Source organism: Pelecanus crispus, chromosome Z (assembly GCF_030463565.1).
Source record: "Pelecanus crispus isolate bPelCri1 chromosome Z, bPelCri1.pri, whole genome shotgun sequence".
In the NCBI taxonomy this organism is placed as follows: domain Eukaryota; kingdom Metazoa; phylum Chordata; class Aves; order Pelecaniformes; family Pelecanidae; genus Pelecanus; species Pelecanus crispus.
This window is the reverse complement of record NC_134676.1, coordinates 31440969-31455421: the sequence shown is the minus strand read 5'-3', so window position 1 is coordinate 31455421 and position 14453 is coordinate 31440969. Positions and strand designations below refer to the sequence as shown.

The window sequence follows — 14453 nt, the reverse complement described above, 5'->3', positions numbered from 1 at the left end:
GGCTGCGCCACGGCCGCGGCCGGCAGGGAGGCGCCGCTGCGGCCGGGAGGTGTCGCTGCCCGCCGCCCCCAGCCCCGCTTGCCGTGCTCGGGCGCGGTTGAGGGGCTGGGGAGCTCTGTGGAAGCGGGGGTGAGGCAGCGGTGCAGATGCCGCGGGAGGCGTCTGAGCCGTGGAAGTGGTCTGCCGGCGAAGCCTCCTCAGCGGCTCTCCCTCCGCCGTAGGCGCCTTCCGCTGGGCTGGCAGGAGGAGGCGGCAGCGGCAGCAGCGCCGCCGGAGCCCGACTCGTCGGGCGGCAGCCGCTGTTGGCAGAGGGGGGTGGCGGGATCATGGCCGCTCCGTCTCCGCACGCACAGCAGCAGCAGCTGCTGCGGTGCGGCGTGAAGCTGCTCCTCGCCAGGGAGGAGCTGCCGGCGGGGCTGCAGCTCGCCAGCCCCAGCCAGAGAGCCCTGCAGCTGGAGGTGCAGCCGGGAGAGGAGGACGCGGACGTGACTGTGACAGACGGTTAAGTACCGAGCCCCACCGCGCCGCAGCCGGCCGCCCCCTCGGCTCCCTCCTCGCAGGGGGACACCGACTTCGCCGCCCAGGGCGGCCCCCGCTTTCCCCCTCCGCCGGGAAGCGGCTGGCCCTGGAGGGGGCCGGGCGCTTCTTCTCGTTGACGGCTCGGGGGACGGGGGGAGAGGCCCCGTGGGCCGCGGGGCTGTCAGCGCCGAAGGCGACGCCGGCGCGGTGCGGGGGGCGGCCGCCGCCTTCCGTCAGCGCCGCCGGCTCCCTCGCGGCCAGGTGGCGGCCGCGGCCGGGCGGCGCGTCCCGGGCCGTTAGCGGCCGTTAACGGCTGGGGTGCGGCGCGGGCGCTGTGCGGGCTGGGGGCGATGGGGCCGCGTCTCTCCCGCCGTGGGTCGGCGGGGGCCCCGGCACCTGCCCCGGCAGCGGCCGGCCTGGCCCCGCCGGGGTGAGTTCAGCTCTTGGAGCAGGTGGCTGTTCTCGGTGCTTTCCTCGGGCTTGCCGTGCGCTGGGGTGGACATGGGAACGAAATATTAATAAACTCATGGTGAGGAGCCAGCTTGAACTCCAGACGAGTGTCACGCACGCAGCTAGCGGGAACAGGTCTGGTCTGCGTGGCCCTGCAAAGCGCGGCCCCGTGTACAGCTTTCCCTGCTGTTGTGGCAAGCTTGTCGGTGGCAAACTGCCTCTCGGCAACAAGAAGTTGCCTTACCGGGCAAAGGTGCAAACTGGCACGTCAGGGACGGTTTTCCTCTCTGTTCTTGAGCATTGTTGGGTTTGTAACTTCAGCCAGGGATGGTCAGAAGAGGTCTTTCCCCCTTATCTGAAGGACAAGGTCTTCATTGCTTCCTGCGGAGCCAAATGGAAGAGACAAAATGACGGAACTGGAAAGGGAAGGAGGTAAAGGAGCCGCTCAGTAGTTGTATGAACAGAACTGCGTTTGTTTTTCTTCTGCTGCTGCCAGTTGGGCAGCTGTGCTGAGAGGGCAGCGGAACACTGCGGTGTCTCGGGATGCATTGTGCTGCTGGGAGAATCCAAACCGGTCCAGAAGGGCAGCAGTTAGCCCTGAAGTAATTCTCTCAGCCTATCTACAAGTAGCGGAGCCAGTCTTAAGATGCACAGGTGATGTCTGCATGCACACAGTTTACTGACTTTCTCGAAAGCAATCATTGTTTTGGATTTATGTCTTTACGGGGTAGTAGCAGAGCTGACATTTTGAAATAAAACAAACTTCTTGGATCTGGGTGGTGGGAAGACTGAAAAAAACCTGAAATTGCTGTATATATAGGAAGTAATTAGAAATGCTCTCAGTGAGTTGGGTGTATATGAGACCAATCCTGAGCAGATCTAGACACACAATACTTGTTGTGGCTTTGATTTTTCAAAAGTGATCTCAGTAACTTTTGAAAGGATTGCTGGAATAGATGGATTACAGTCATGTTTGTTTTTCAGTCAGCAGGGTAAATAAATCAGTTTGTATGCTCGTTGATACTGGATATTTGCTTGTGCTATCATTTGACATGTCATTTAAAAAAGCGTGAGTGGCAAAACCTGTGATTAGATCAACACTAATCACAGTTGAGACATGCTTCTGTCTTGCGTTGTATTAATTTGAAGACTGGTCTGTAGTTACTGTTCTCTTGGTCTTTGATTTCCTACACGCTTGTTCTTGCATGCATGTGAATGAAAGACCTGCTGGAAGCAGAGTGAAATTCAAAGTTATCAGTTGGTGGGGTTTTTTTGGTTTGGTTTTTTTTTTTTATTGGAAGGGCTCACATGGGACACAACTGAAAACTTTGAAGATATAGGGCATATATATCTTTTTTTTTATGCCAAACAATACTGGAGTGTAGTACTAAAGACCTGTCTGGTAAGTTTTGGATGAGGGTGCATCAGTGGGCATCTGTGTATTGTGGCTAAGAGAGGGGAACTTTGCAAACCTGTTTTGAGGTGCAGGCCATCTTCTTTCATCTTTTTCCTTTCACATGAAGATGTTCAAGCTGTGCCCTATCAGACCAAATGCGTAACACCAATCTTTTTAGTCATATCTGGGAGTTCAGTAACTTGATGCCTGAATACTTTGTGTATTAGGTGAGAGAAAAAGTCTGCAGACAGCTAGATGACATACCCTATTATTCATACTGCCCATGTACTGTGTTTTTCTAGCATTAATATCTGCTCTTTACAATTATCTTACTATTACTTATGTTGTCTTACCTAGGCTGGACAGTTTTGCTGTGAAAAGAAAAACCTTTCTTAGAAATCTTGATTAGAAATGATCACACTGTGGTTCCTTTTGGTGGTGGTGGTAAGATGCAGGTTATTTAAGCAATAAAAGAAATTGGCATAATTTGAAGTGTCGACTTCTTTCTTTTTTTCTCCATACTTCACACTGAAGTGATGAAAATTACTTTCTTTTCAAACTTTCTACCTGAATATGTGTCCCAAAGCTATGTATTGGGTATGGTTAGAAAAAATAATTTGGTTGTAGTTAATATGGTTCTTTAAACACATCTTGAAGGGGAGTTGCTGTTTCTTTTCTGATTATTAAAAAAAAAACCAACCAAAAACCCCAAAACCAACACCAAAACACACACAAAAAAAAACCCAGTTCTAGTTTAGGATACCATCGGCTTTCTTCACCGGTAAGGGAATATTTGTCAGGAAGTATTTTTGTGGAGAATGAAGCATACACTTTTTATGTGTATTTTAAAGTGATAAAATACCCCAGGTCAAACTGTCTGGTCAAAAATTACTCTGACTGCAGATCTGTGATTAGACTGTCCATCGGGAGACTGCATTCTTACCCTTATTACAGCATTCCGTTTATCCGTAGTTTTTATACTTCACTGCTGTATTTGTCTGAACTTGTTCTATTACTGTCTGTAATGTAATAATGGTAATTGAGTATAGAGCTAAGTAAGACTGTAGACTACTGTGCAGAGCATAGTGTGTGGTATATAGTCTGTTGCTGGTACTGAGATTGATTTTAAAGGCAAACGTGTGAGCAGGTTCTGCTGTGGTTGATCAACTGCTGGAGTTCGTGCTCCTTACTGGCACTGTCGGTAAGAATTCCACCAGCTCAAGCCTTAACATTTCCCTTTCATGTGGATGCACATTGGGGCAATACAATGTCTGAAGTCAAGGAATATCTATACAACCACTCTGTTCTCCAGAAAGGAGCCTGAAGCAGTAGAATTTCTCCGTAAGTGGAATAACTGGTTACGATCCTGAGAGATGCAGAAACTGACAGGATGTTAAAACAAGGAAGAATGAAGAGTTATGGTTTATCAGGCAATGGATCTGTTTCAGCTGTGGGACAGGAGAAAGCAAGAATCTCCACAATGCAGTAGTAATGTATGTAGAGTGGGAAGAAACACTGGACTTTCTAAAGTACAGGTGCCAAAGGCAGCAGGTGAGTGTACTTCTGAGTGCTGTGGAGTGGGGCCAGTGCTGAGCTGGAGCTACAGCCATCTGAGAGAAGTGTCCCTCAAGGAGACAGTGGTTTCTGGTGAGCTGTGAACCCAAGGAGAGCTGGAGACTGGTGCCTCTTATGGAGCAAAGGAGTTGTCAATAACATAGATGATCACCTGGTTCTACTGATTTTCTGTGACAGTTCTTCACCGCTAATTTGGAAATGAGAGTGTCTGCAAAACTACTCTTGAAAGGTAGCCTGCTGCTGCTGAGAGAACTCCAACCTTGGGCCAAAATATTTTTGAGGAGGATGGGATTTGGGAGGATGGAATATTAAAAATGTAATTTATAGCTGGTTTATGAAATGATCATAACAGAATTGCAAAAGTTCTGGTATAAGTGAGAACTTCTGGGAAGAAGGTAGAAAACACTCCAGGAAGTGTTCCCAGGAGACCAAGAGAAAATTGAGGGCTGCAAACTACTTGGATCAAAGGAAGCTTAAGAGCAGATGGCCGAGTGTCATAAGATGCAAATGTAGCAGTGTGGTGGCTTCTGCAGGGCTGGGAGACCTTTGGGATTCCCTTTCCTGTGATAATTGGTGTGTAAACAGGTGGTGGTCTTAAATTGAGGCTAGTGAAGTTCTAATTGAAGGCTCCAAAATTTGGCAACGCTTAGAGATTTCTCCTAACCACAGCAGCTCTACTTCAGTTCTGTTATATCCTTGTTTAGTTGCTCTGAAAGACCATTAGCTAATGTTTCTCTGAAGTATTTTTTCCCCACTTCATCTGACAGCTGTTTAGACAATTAAAAGAAACTTCCTTGAATACTTTTAAAAACATACTGTAAAATCCTTGGAATCTTGTATTGGTTTGGGTTCTTTTTGTTGATTTATTACTGTACTTTTTTGTCCCTTACAAGTATCAAGTGTATAAACACAGACAGGATTTAAGCTTTCAAAGAGCAAAACACATCCAACTCCCCCTTACCTAACAGAAGTAGATGACATTGTGCTTGGTCCTGGTGCTTTCAATATGAAACAAGGTTTAGAGCTATTGAGGCTGAGAACAGGAACTTGGCAGCTAGCAGCTGCAGCATCCATGTATTTCTTCATTAAAGTGCAAGTTCTGTAGAAGTGCATATTATACCAGCTCTTTACTCAGTAATTTGTTTTGCCTGAGGTTACTAGGAAAAACAAAATCCCCAGTATCTTTTTAGGAAAGGGTTATTGGCTGTACCTCATAGTTTGGAGTGAGGGAGAGAGAGAGGGGAGTATTTTTTTATGATTCAACGGTATTTTGACAAAATTCAACAGCAGCCTAGCAAATATGTAATTTTTATCTCCACTCATATGTAGAAGAAACTCAGCAATACCTAAGTAGGCTGCTTTGCAAACTTTTTTTCAGAGGACCTGGACAGCAGCTAGATGAAACTGGAAAAGTAGTACTTTTTTTTTGTTTTGAAAAATGAGCAGTCTTTTTTGAAATTCTGATTTTTTTTTTCACCTTACTTTCCATGTTCCAGTATCTGCAATAAACTTGTTAGTTGTAAATGACAGACATTAAAAATTGCAATGCTGGCAGATTATTTTCTCTCTATCTGTTTACAGTTGTAAGAAGACTATTAGGAAGTCTAATAAATTTGTGTTTTGTTTTTTATATGTGTTATGTGAAGTCAAAAAAAGAAGAAAAACTTGGGCATTACATATACAGGAAAGACTGCGGGGTAAATGCTATCCTTTTAGATTGTTGTTACGGTGTGTCATGGTTTAACCCCAGCCGGCAACTAAGCTCCATGCAGCTGCTCGCTCACTCCCCCCTGGTGGGATGGGGGAGAGAATTGGAAGCGTGAAAGTGAGAACACTCGTGGGTTGAGATAAAGACAGTTTAATAGGTAAAGCAAAAGACACGCACACAAGCAAAGCAGAACAAGGAATTAATTTACTCCTTGCCATCAGCAGGCAGGTGTTCAGCCATCACCAGGAAAGCAGGGCTCCATCACACATAACGGTTACATGAGAAGACAAACACCATCACTCTGAACGTCCCCCCCTTCCTTCTTCTCGCAGCTTATATGCTGAGCATGGCGTCATATGGTATGGAATATCGCTTTAGTCAGTTGGGGTCAGCTGTCCCCAGCTGTGTCCCCTCCCAGCTTCTCATGCACCCCCAGCCTACTCGCTGGTGGGGTGGTGTGAGAAGCAGAAAAGGCCTTGGCTCTGTATAAGCACTGCTCAGCAGTAACAAAAATGTCCCTGTATTATAAACACTGTTTTCAGCACAAATCCATAACATAGCCTCATATCAGCTTCCCTGAAGAAAATTAACCCTGTCCCAGCCAAAACCAGCACACAGTGTCTTCACTTATGCTTAAGGTTTTTCTAATACTTTTTAATTGTTGCTGATCAGAAAGTACGAGCTTCTATGGATGGCCATGAATTTTGGAAGAATTGGTACAATATGGGAAAGCCCTAAGGAAAGTCTATTGTATTTTACTACATTTTTACATTGTAACTTAAATATTTAAGATCTTTCACATCTTCCTTAAGAGCTGCCTCTCTGAGTTCCAAATTTCGAACCCTAGGAGAAATGATACACAATTTTTTAATAATTGTAATAAAACCCAAGTTATTAATTATGTTATATTTTCTGTTTAAAGATGTCACCTACTCTTCAGGAGGTAGTTCTGTGCCCCCAGAAGCAGATGGAAAATTCATATTGACTTCGAATATACTGATCATGTCCCAGCTGTGGCAGAAGACAATCTGCAGGCAAGCTGGATGGGCAGTAGGGAGTATTGACTCTCACAGGATATGATAGCTGTAGAGAAGCCCTGCTGCCTTTTGTCTTAATAAGTACTGGTATTATAGGCCATATTTAGCTTTTTTTAAAATTACATAAAAGGGAAAGTATGCAACATTGTTGGACTCAAGGAGAATGTGTTCTATTTGTGCTCCAGAATAAGGATGCTAATTAGAATTTTACAGCTTGGAAAATTCATCACTGCTGGTCCAGTTCCACCAACTCAGTGGTAAAAAAATATTTGTGGTAGTGAGCTTCAGACACTATTGAGCTGGACTGGATATGAACCATTAACCGCAAGAGATGAAACTCCACATTCTTTTACTTGGCCCTTGCTTAGTTGCCCCCATGCAGTACCTTGCAATCAAATACATTGCATATTTTTTTTTTCCTATCCCATACTGAGAGCAGTTTTAAATCCTAATACATTAGGAGATTAAAAAAATAAATCACTTACTAGCTGAAATTCAAAATTATCAGGTTTGGATATGGTGAAAAAAATATTACTAGTATGAATGCTTATGTTCTAATACTGTGCATTCACATGGATTGTACAGATTGTACTAGCATCAGCAGCCTCAGTGTGCTGGTAGAGGGCAATCACTGCCAATAGTTCCAAACAGGAGAACTGATGTCATTGACCATTTCCTTTTCTGCTGTGAAAATCTTCATTTTCCTAGTGGGGAAAAATCTGTTGCTAGAGGAAGTTTGAGCAGACAACATAGTTAATATTTTATACGTACGATTTATGTAACCTCTGACATGCAGGTGACATGGAGGCTTTTAGTTATCTTTTCCCACTTCTTTCTACATCTTTAGGGCAGCATAAAGGATTTCAGGAGGGAATAAACAAAGCACTTAAAATTTTTTATTTTATTCTGAGGGGAAATTGCAGGTCAGACAATTCTTGAAGCAGAATAGTTTGTGTGAAGGAATAGCAATGTGGTTGAAGGAGGTATGATTAGAAACAGTAATCCTGAAATTTTCTGTTAACAGTTTCATATCATAGTACTAAGTATTCCATTGGTTAGTTGAGTAGATAAATTCTTAAACTTACATTTCACAAGGGTCTTTTCTTATATCTCAAGTACTAGGTTTTTTCTTCCATGCAGAACTTTTGCAATATGTAAGTAATTTGCTAATCAGTCATGGCCCTTTTTTTACCCTGAAAGAGCAAGCAAGTAAAGCAAGAAGTGCAAGTTTTGCAGATTATGTAGATTAATATATAGAGAGATAATTAAAGACTGAATTGGGATGTTGAATAACTAGCCTGAAAGAGGCTACAGTGTATACTGGATAGCTTGGTTGGTTTGTGGTGATGGTGGCTTAGGGCTTTTGTTCGTTGGTTGCTTGGTTTTCCTTCTGCTTTCTCACAACTCTTGTTGTGCTCTTACATTGTGCCATCACACTGCATGTACTGTGTAACAAATGTGGTGCTCTGGCTATGGATGCAAGTATGGGATTTGAGAGACCTGGATTCAGTTCTGTGTTCTCCATGAAGCATCTTCATTAGTAATACAGCTAATCTTTCTGTAAAATGCGGTGATACCACTTCTGGCGCCATCAGCCATATAGTAAAGCTAAATATTTTAAAGTCATGAGGTGCTTGGAAACTGTGATGAGACCATCTATAGATGGATTGAAGTAGCTTTATAGTGACTGGTGCTGGAACAGGAAGCATTAGAGCTGAGTTTATGGTAAATAGTGTTGCCTTTAATGCCTTATGCTGAGAAGCCACTGTATATTCAACCACCCCGACATCTGCTGGAGAAGTAGCATGACAAGCTGTAGGCAATCTAGGAGACTCCTGGAGTGCGTTGATGGTAACTTATTAAGCCAGGTAATAGACAGCCCTACCAGAGGGATTGTGATACTGGACCTGATGGTCACCAACGCAAGTGAGCTAATCGGTGATGTCAAGATTGGAGGCAGCCTGGGCTGCAGTGATCATGCACTGGTGGAGTTCACAGTCCTGAGGGACATGGGTCAGGCAAAGAGTAAAGTCAGGACCCTCAATTTTAGGAAAGCAAAATTCCATCTGTTCAAGGAGGTAGTCAATAGGACCCCCTGGGAAACCCCCCTCAGGGACAAGGGAGCAGAACAGAGCTGGCAGATCTTTAAGGACACTTTCTATGAAGTGCAAGAGCTCTTGATCCCCACGGGTAAGAAATCTGGAAAGGAAGGCCAAGAGACTGGTACAGATGAGTCAAGACGTGCGGATCAAACTAAAGGGCAAGAAGGAAATGCACAGGCAGTGGCGGCAGGGACAGATATCCTGGGAAGAGTATAGGGATGCTGCCCAGTTGTGTAGGGATGGGGTCAGGAAGGCCAAGGTGTGGCTGGACCTGCACTTGGCAAGGGACACAAAGAATAATAAGAAGGGCTTCTATAGGTAAGTCAGTCAGGAAGGGAAGGTCAAAAAAGTGTACCCCCCTGATGAACATGACTGGCAGACTGGTAACAGACGAGGAGAAGGCTGAGGTACTCAACAACTTTTTTGCCTCAGTCTTCACTGGCAACCTCTCTTCCCACACCTCTCAAGTGGATGAGCCACAAGGCAAAGAATGTGGGAGCAAATTCCTTCCCACTGTAAGCGAATATCAGGTTCAAAACCACCTGAAGAACCTCAATGTACATAAGTCTGTGGGACCTGATGAAAATGCATCCCAGAGTCCTGAGGGAATTGGCTGATGTAGTTGCAAAGCCACTCTCCATAATATTTAAAAAGTCATGGCAGTCAGGTGAAGTCCCCAGTGACTGGAAGAAGGGAAACATTACACCCATTTCTTTTTTAAAGAGTAGAAAGGAGGACCCTGGGAACTACCGACCTATCAGCCTCACCTCTTTGCTTGGGAAGATCAGGGAACAGATCCTCTTAGAAGCTATGCTCAAGCACATGGAGGACAGGGAGGTGATTCGAGACAGCCAGCATGGATTCACCAAGGCCAAGTCTTGCCTGACCAACGTAGTGGCTTTCTGTGATGGATTGACTGCATCAGTGGACAAGCAAAAAGCTATGGATGTCTTCTATCCGGCCTTCTGTAAGGCCTCTGACACAGTCCCAACAGCCTTCTCTCTATACTGAAGAGGTATGGATTTGATGGATGGACTGTTTGGTGGATAAAGAATTGGCTGGATGGTCACATCCAGAGAATAATGGTCAACAGCTCAATGTCTGGATGGAGGTCAGCGACAAGTGGTGTCCCACAGGTGTCCAATATTGGGACCAGTACTGTTTAATGTCTTCATCAGTGATATAGACAGTGGGATCGAGTGCACCCTCAGCAAGTTTGCAGCCAACACCAAGCTGAGTGGTGCAGTTGACATGCCAGAAGGACAAGATGTCTTCCAAAGGGACCTGGACAAGCTGGAGAGGTTGGCCTGTGTGAACCTCATGAGGTTCAACAAGGCCAAGTGCAAAGTCCTGCACCTGGGTTGGGGCAACCCCCGATGTCAATACAGGCTGGGGGATGAAGGGATGGAGAGCAGCCCTGCAGAGAAGGACTCGGGGGTACTGGTGGATGAAAAGCTGGACATGAGCTGGCAATGTGCGCGCACAGCCCAGAAGGCCAACCGTATCCTGGGCTGCATCAAAGGAAGCGTGGCCATCAGGTCAACGGAGGTGATTCTGCCCCTCTGCTCTGCTCTGGTGAGACCTCACCTGGAGTACCATGTCCAGCTCTGGAGCCCTCAGCACAAGAAGGACATGGACCTGTTGGAGCGGGCCCAGAGGCGGGCCACAAAAATGATCCGAGGGGTAGAACACCTCTCCTGTGAGGAAAGGTCGAGAGAGTTGGGGTTGTTCAGCCTAGAGAAGAGAAGGCTGCAGGGAGACCTTATTGCGGCCTTTCAATACTTGAAGGGGGCTTATAAGAAAGACGGGGACAGACTTTTTAGTAGGGCCTGTTGTGATAGGACAAGGAGTAATGGTTTTAAACTAAAGGAGGTTAGGTTCAGATTAGATAGGAGGAAGACAATTTTACAGTGAGGGTGGTGAAACACTGGAACAGGTTGCCCAGTGAGGTTGTAGATGCCCCATCCCTGGAAACATTCAAGGTCAGGTTGGATGGGGCTCTGAGCAACCTGATCTAGTTGATGATGTCCCTGGTCATTGCAGGGGGGTTGGACTAGATGACCTTTAATGGTCCCCTCCAACCCAAACCATTTTATGATTCTATGATTTGCCTGGGCTTATCATCCTTTCGCTGTGTTTGTCCTCTGAACAAATTCCTTCTCTTGTACTAATTGACTTGCAGTTTTAAGGTGCAGTTTGATGGCCTTTATATTATTACTGGTAATACAGCTTTCTAGGAATTATTTCAGACAATTTTCTTTGGTTGGTTTGCAAAGGTCTAAAGACTTCTTGAGTGAGTTTACAAGATGACTGCATCTCTTTCTGAACTTAAACTTCAAATAAGGGCCTTCAAGAAAGAGTGTAAAAATTCTAAAGCCTAAATATGTGCTAGTAAAATTAAACTGCTGGATATTTTCTTTTCACAGCAATATATTAAGAATCCTAAATGAACCAGAAGACATTAAAGGCCTTGCTGAATAACAGTACTTTTGAATTTTGTTACTTCTGCTGCAGCTTGATCTGCACTAGATTAGGACTTGGAACATCCAGTGGTTATGACAAGAAGATATAGTGTGGATGGAAATAAGTATAATAGAAAACTATGCAAGATTTTTCTCCCCCCCCCCCCCCCCCCCCCCCCACTTTCTAGGTAGGCAACATACATCAGTGAAAACACCTGCTTAAGCTTGTGCATGTTTGCTTTTAAATGTTTTGCAGTGCTGCCCAGATATTATAATAGAAGTGGTTGTTTCTTAAGGAGTTCCCAGCCTAATTAGAGCGTAGAGATGAATGAGAGAAGAAAGAAAGAATCATCTTTGGTTTATAGATCACAAAGCTAAGGAGGAGGACACTAGCAGAAAGTTTTTTACATCTAGGAGGCAGCCAATAAGTGCCACAGTAAATATTTAGATTGAGTTTAGGATATGTTTTTAATTAAAGGAGGAGAAAGTACTGCCCTCTGAAATAGGTTTACATTTCTGTGTTTATTTTGGGGGAGAGAAGGGAGGTTATTAAGGTTTGTAGGGGCATGGGATTATTTTGCCGAATTACTTAAATTGTATGCACTGAGAAAATGAGTGGATACATGCCAAGATAGTTTTATTTAAAGGCCACTGGCATTAGTGGAAAGGTTCTTATTGACTTCAAGCAAGCCTGGATCAGTTCCTGGCTGTCTCTTTCCTCCAACCAAAGCCAATTAAAGGGATCAGCGTATTGTAAAGGTAACAAAATGGCAACTGAATACTGGGATCACCGAGTTGTTTTCATAGGTGGCAGAAGTTGTACTCAGCAATGTATTTAGTGCAGTGGACTTGGCAATTCTGTCACTTGTACCCCAGAAGCCACTACTGCTTTGTTCTGTGTACTACAGATGACTGAATTAGTGTTTTAATACATGGAAGGATTTCTACATAGTAGTAGTGCCATAACCCTACTCTCACAGGACACTTGCACATGTTTGTGTTAGCATAGTAGGAGTCCCATTGCTAGCTCTGTTGGTTTTATGATCTTTTCCTGTTCTATCTTGAATTTTCTGTGGTGAATTTTAATTTATTTAATCTGCAGAGGAAACTGAAGCTGTATGTAAATATATTTGGATCTTGAGGTAAGTGAATCTAAATGTAAATTATTTTGCCCTTTCAGTAACCTTACATGCTATCTATAAATTAAATTATATCTATTAATTAATCAAGGTCTCCGCATCTGAAATTGTAACTTGAAAATCTTGCATCCATTTATGTTTAGCTATATAATTTTGAGTGAGCCAGGCACAAATCCTTATCCTGCAAAAATGTGTACTAGTAATTTTGCCTCTGTGATTAATTGCCATTGACTTCAGCTGGCAGTGTTCCTGGAAGTAGCATGGGTGGCATTACGTCTGCATGTGTCTGTAGGATCAGGTTCTTTTTATCCAGAAAACAAATTGGAACTGTTTAATAATAGACATCTGGATAGCAAACCATCTGCACTGAGGTCATGACGGCCTAATCATTTCAGTGCCAGCTGCTTGTATGCCAGGTTCTTCTGGCAGCTAAAGAGTGTGCACTAGAGAGAGGCTTTCCATTCATTTCACACTGTCACACGTACGGAATGTTCCAAATATGTCCTGGACCCTGCAGTGGCTTCCAAAACTGTAGCAGAAATGCTGTATTAGGGACTTAGTTTTCCTAAAGGCAGGTCTGCTTATTTGATTTCCAACATGGCATGATACAAAACAAGTGCAAGGCAGTGTTGGTGCAGACAGAATGATAATTGGTTCAAACATATGCAGGGAATATTTAATGCAAAGACATTCCAATTTTTTTGTCCAACTCTAGAATTCTTCAATCTTTAGTATTAGTTACTATGTTCTGGTTTTAGTACTTTAGTACTTTGCCATGCACAGTGGCTATGTGTTTCCGAGTAGAAAGGAAGACTCTGTTGCCTGTTAAATGTTTGGCAAATAATATGTTAAAAACATCTGTGAAGCAAAAAAAGCATTCCTGAAGTGGGAGCACTACTGCAAATATATCAGGTATAATTAAAATATAATAAAGTAATGAAATAAGACATTTCTGCTGTTTCGAAGCAGCAGAAGGAGATGGCTGAAAATTACAGGCTGCGTTGCTAACTATAAGGTACTGAGGTAAGGCAGTAAAGGTTAGTGATGACTGAAGATTTGTCAGCATCTTTTGTTTCTTTCTTCCCTGCTCCCTCTCACTATGCTTAAAAAGATAAAATACATCTGACTTGTTGATTAAAATGTAACAAATCTTATATATGTATTGGTCAGTGACTACAATTTCTTAATTTCCCTATTTTAAAATTGTCACTTGTAAACAGAAGGCTAGTTTCTTTAGCTATCCATGGATAAGAGATTCTTAATTTACTGCTCTCCTCCTTTTCTTTCTCATTATTAGAAGATGAAGTTTTCAGGAAACAAACTTTACTTTTTAAATTTACATTTGATGATGCTTTGCATTAGACATTAGATTTAACATGTTAGTGTAGTCCTCAGTGCAAAATGAAAGAAGCTTGTATCTCAAAGTGATACAGATTAATTGGTGCTGTCATTTTTTGCTGCGCTGTACCCACCAATTCTTTAAAATATACTGCTACTGAGTATATTGGTTTTTTCAATCCAGAGGATATTGTGCTTTTCGATCAATTTTTTTTGTTATAATTTAAATGCAAATGGTCAAAAGTGATGTATCATGGCAACTTTTCCTTGATAATTTCATGGTATTCTTTTTAAGTCTTACTTATGTAAAACTATAGTTGAAATGTAATGATGCTGTCAGAGATGCGTGGACATAAAATTAGCAAAAATAAGGTAAATATATATTGTAATTAGAAAAGAAAAGAAGTTGCAAAATGAGAACGAGTGTAACCTTCTCTTTCTGTAAATCTTGTAACTTTACACCAGGCCCTTCCCCTCCAAGATGTTTTTGTATAAAGAGAGAGATGCACTGACTCATTAAACAAGCTGAGTAGACACCAGCAGTGTGAAATCAATTTACGACTAGCAGTATGAGGCATTATGAAATGCTATTCTTGATTTTCTTACTCTGAGTCCTTTAGAAGTACAAGGAAGTAGCTTATACACTGCCATTGTATTCTTTTTATCCTATCTTACCTGAAAGTGCAGTGCTTTATTGCTGCAGTGTTTCTAAGAGGCAGTGATTTAC

The 14453-nt window shown here is 43.4% G+C and overlaps 1 protein-coding gene across 1 annotated transcript in view; it reads left to right on the top strand.

Annotated features, from left to right (window-relative positions):
* The first annotated feature begins 326 nt into the window (after window positions 1-326).
* Window positions 327-14453, top strand: part of LOC104024735 (histone-arginine methyltransferase CARM1) — a 77727-nt gene continuing 63600 nt past the window's right edge. The window contains 1 exon segment of the mRNA XM_075726441.1: window positions 327-501. Within this exon segment, the coding sequence (XP_075582556.1) occupies window positions 327-501 (175 nt within the window).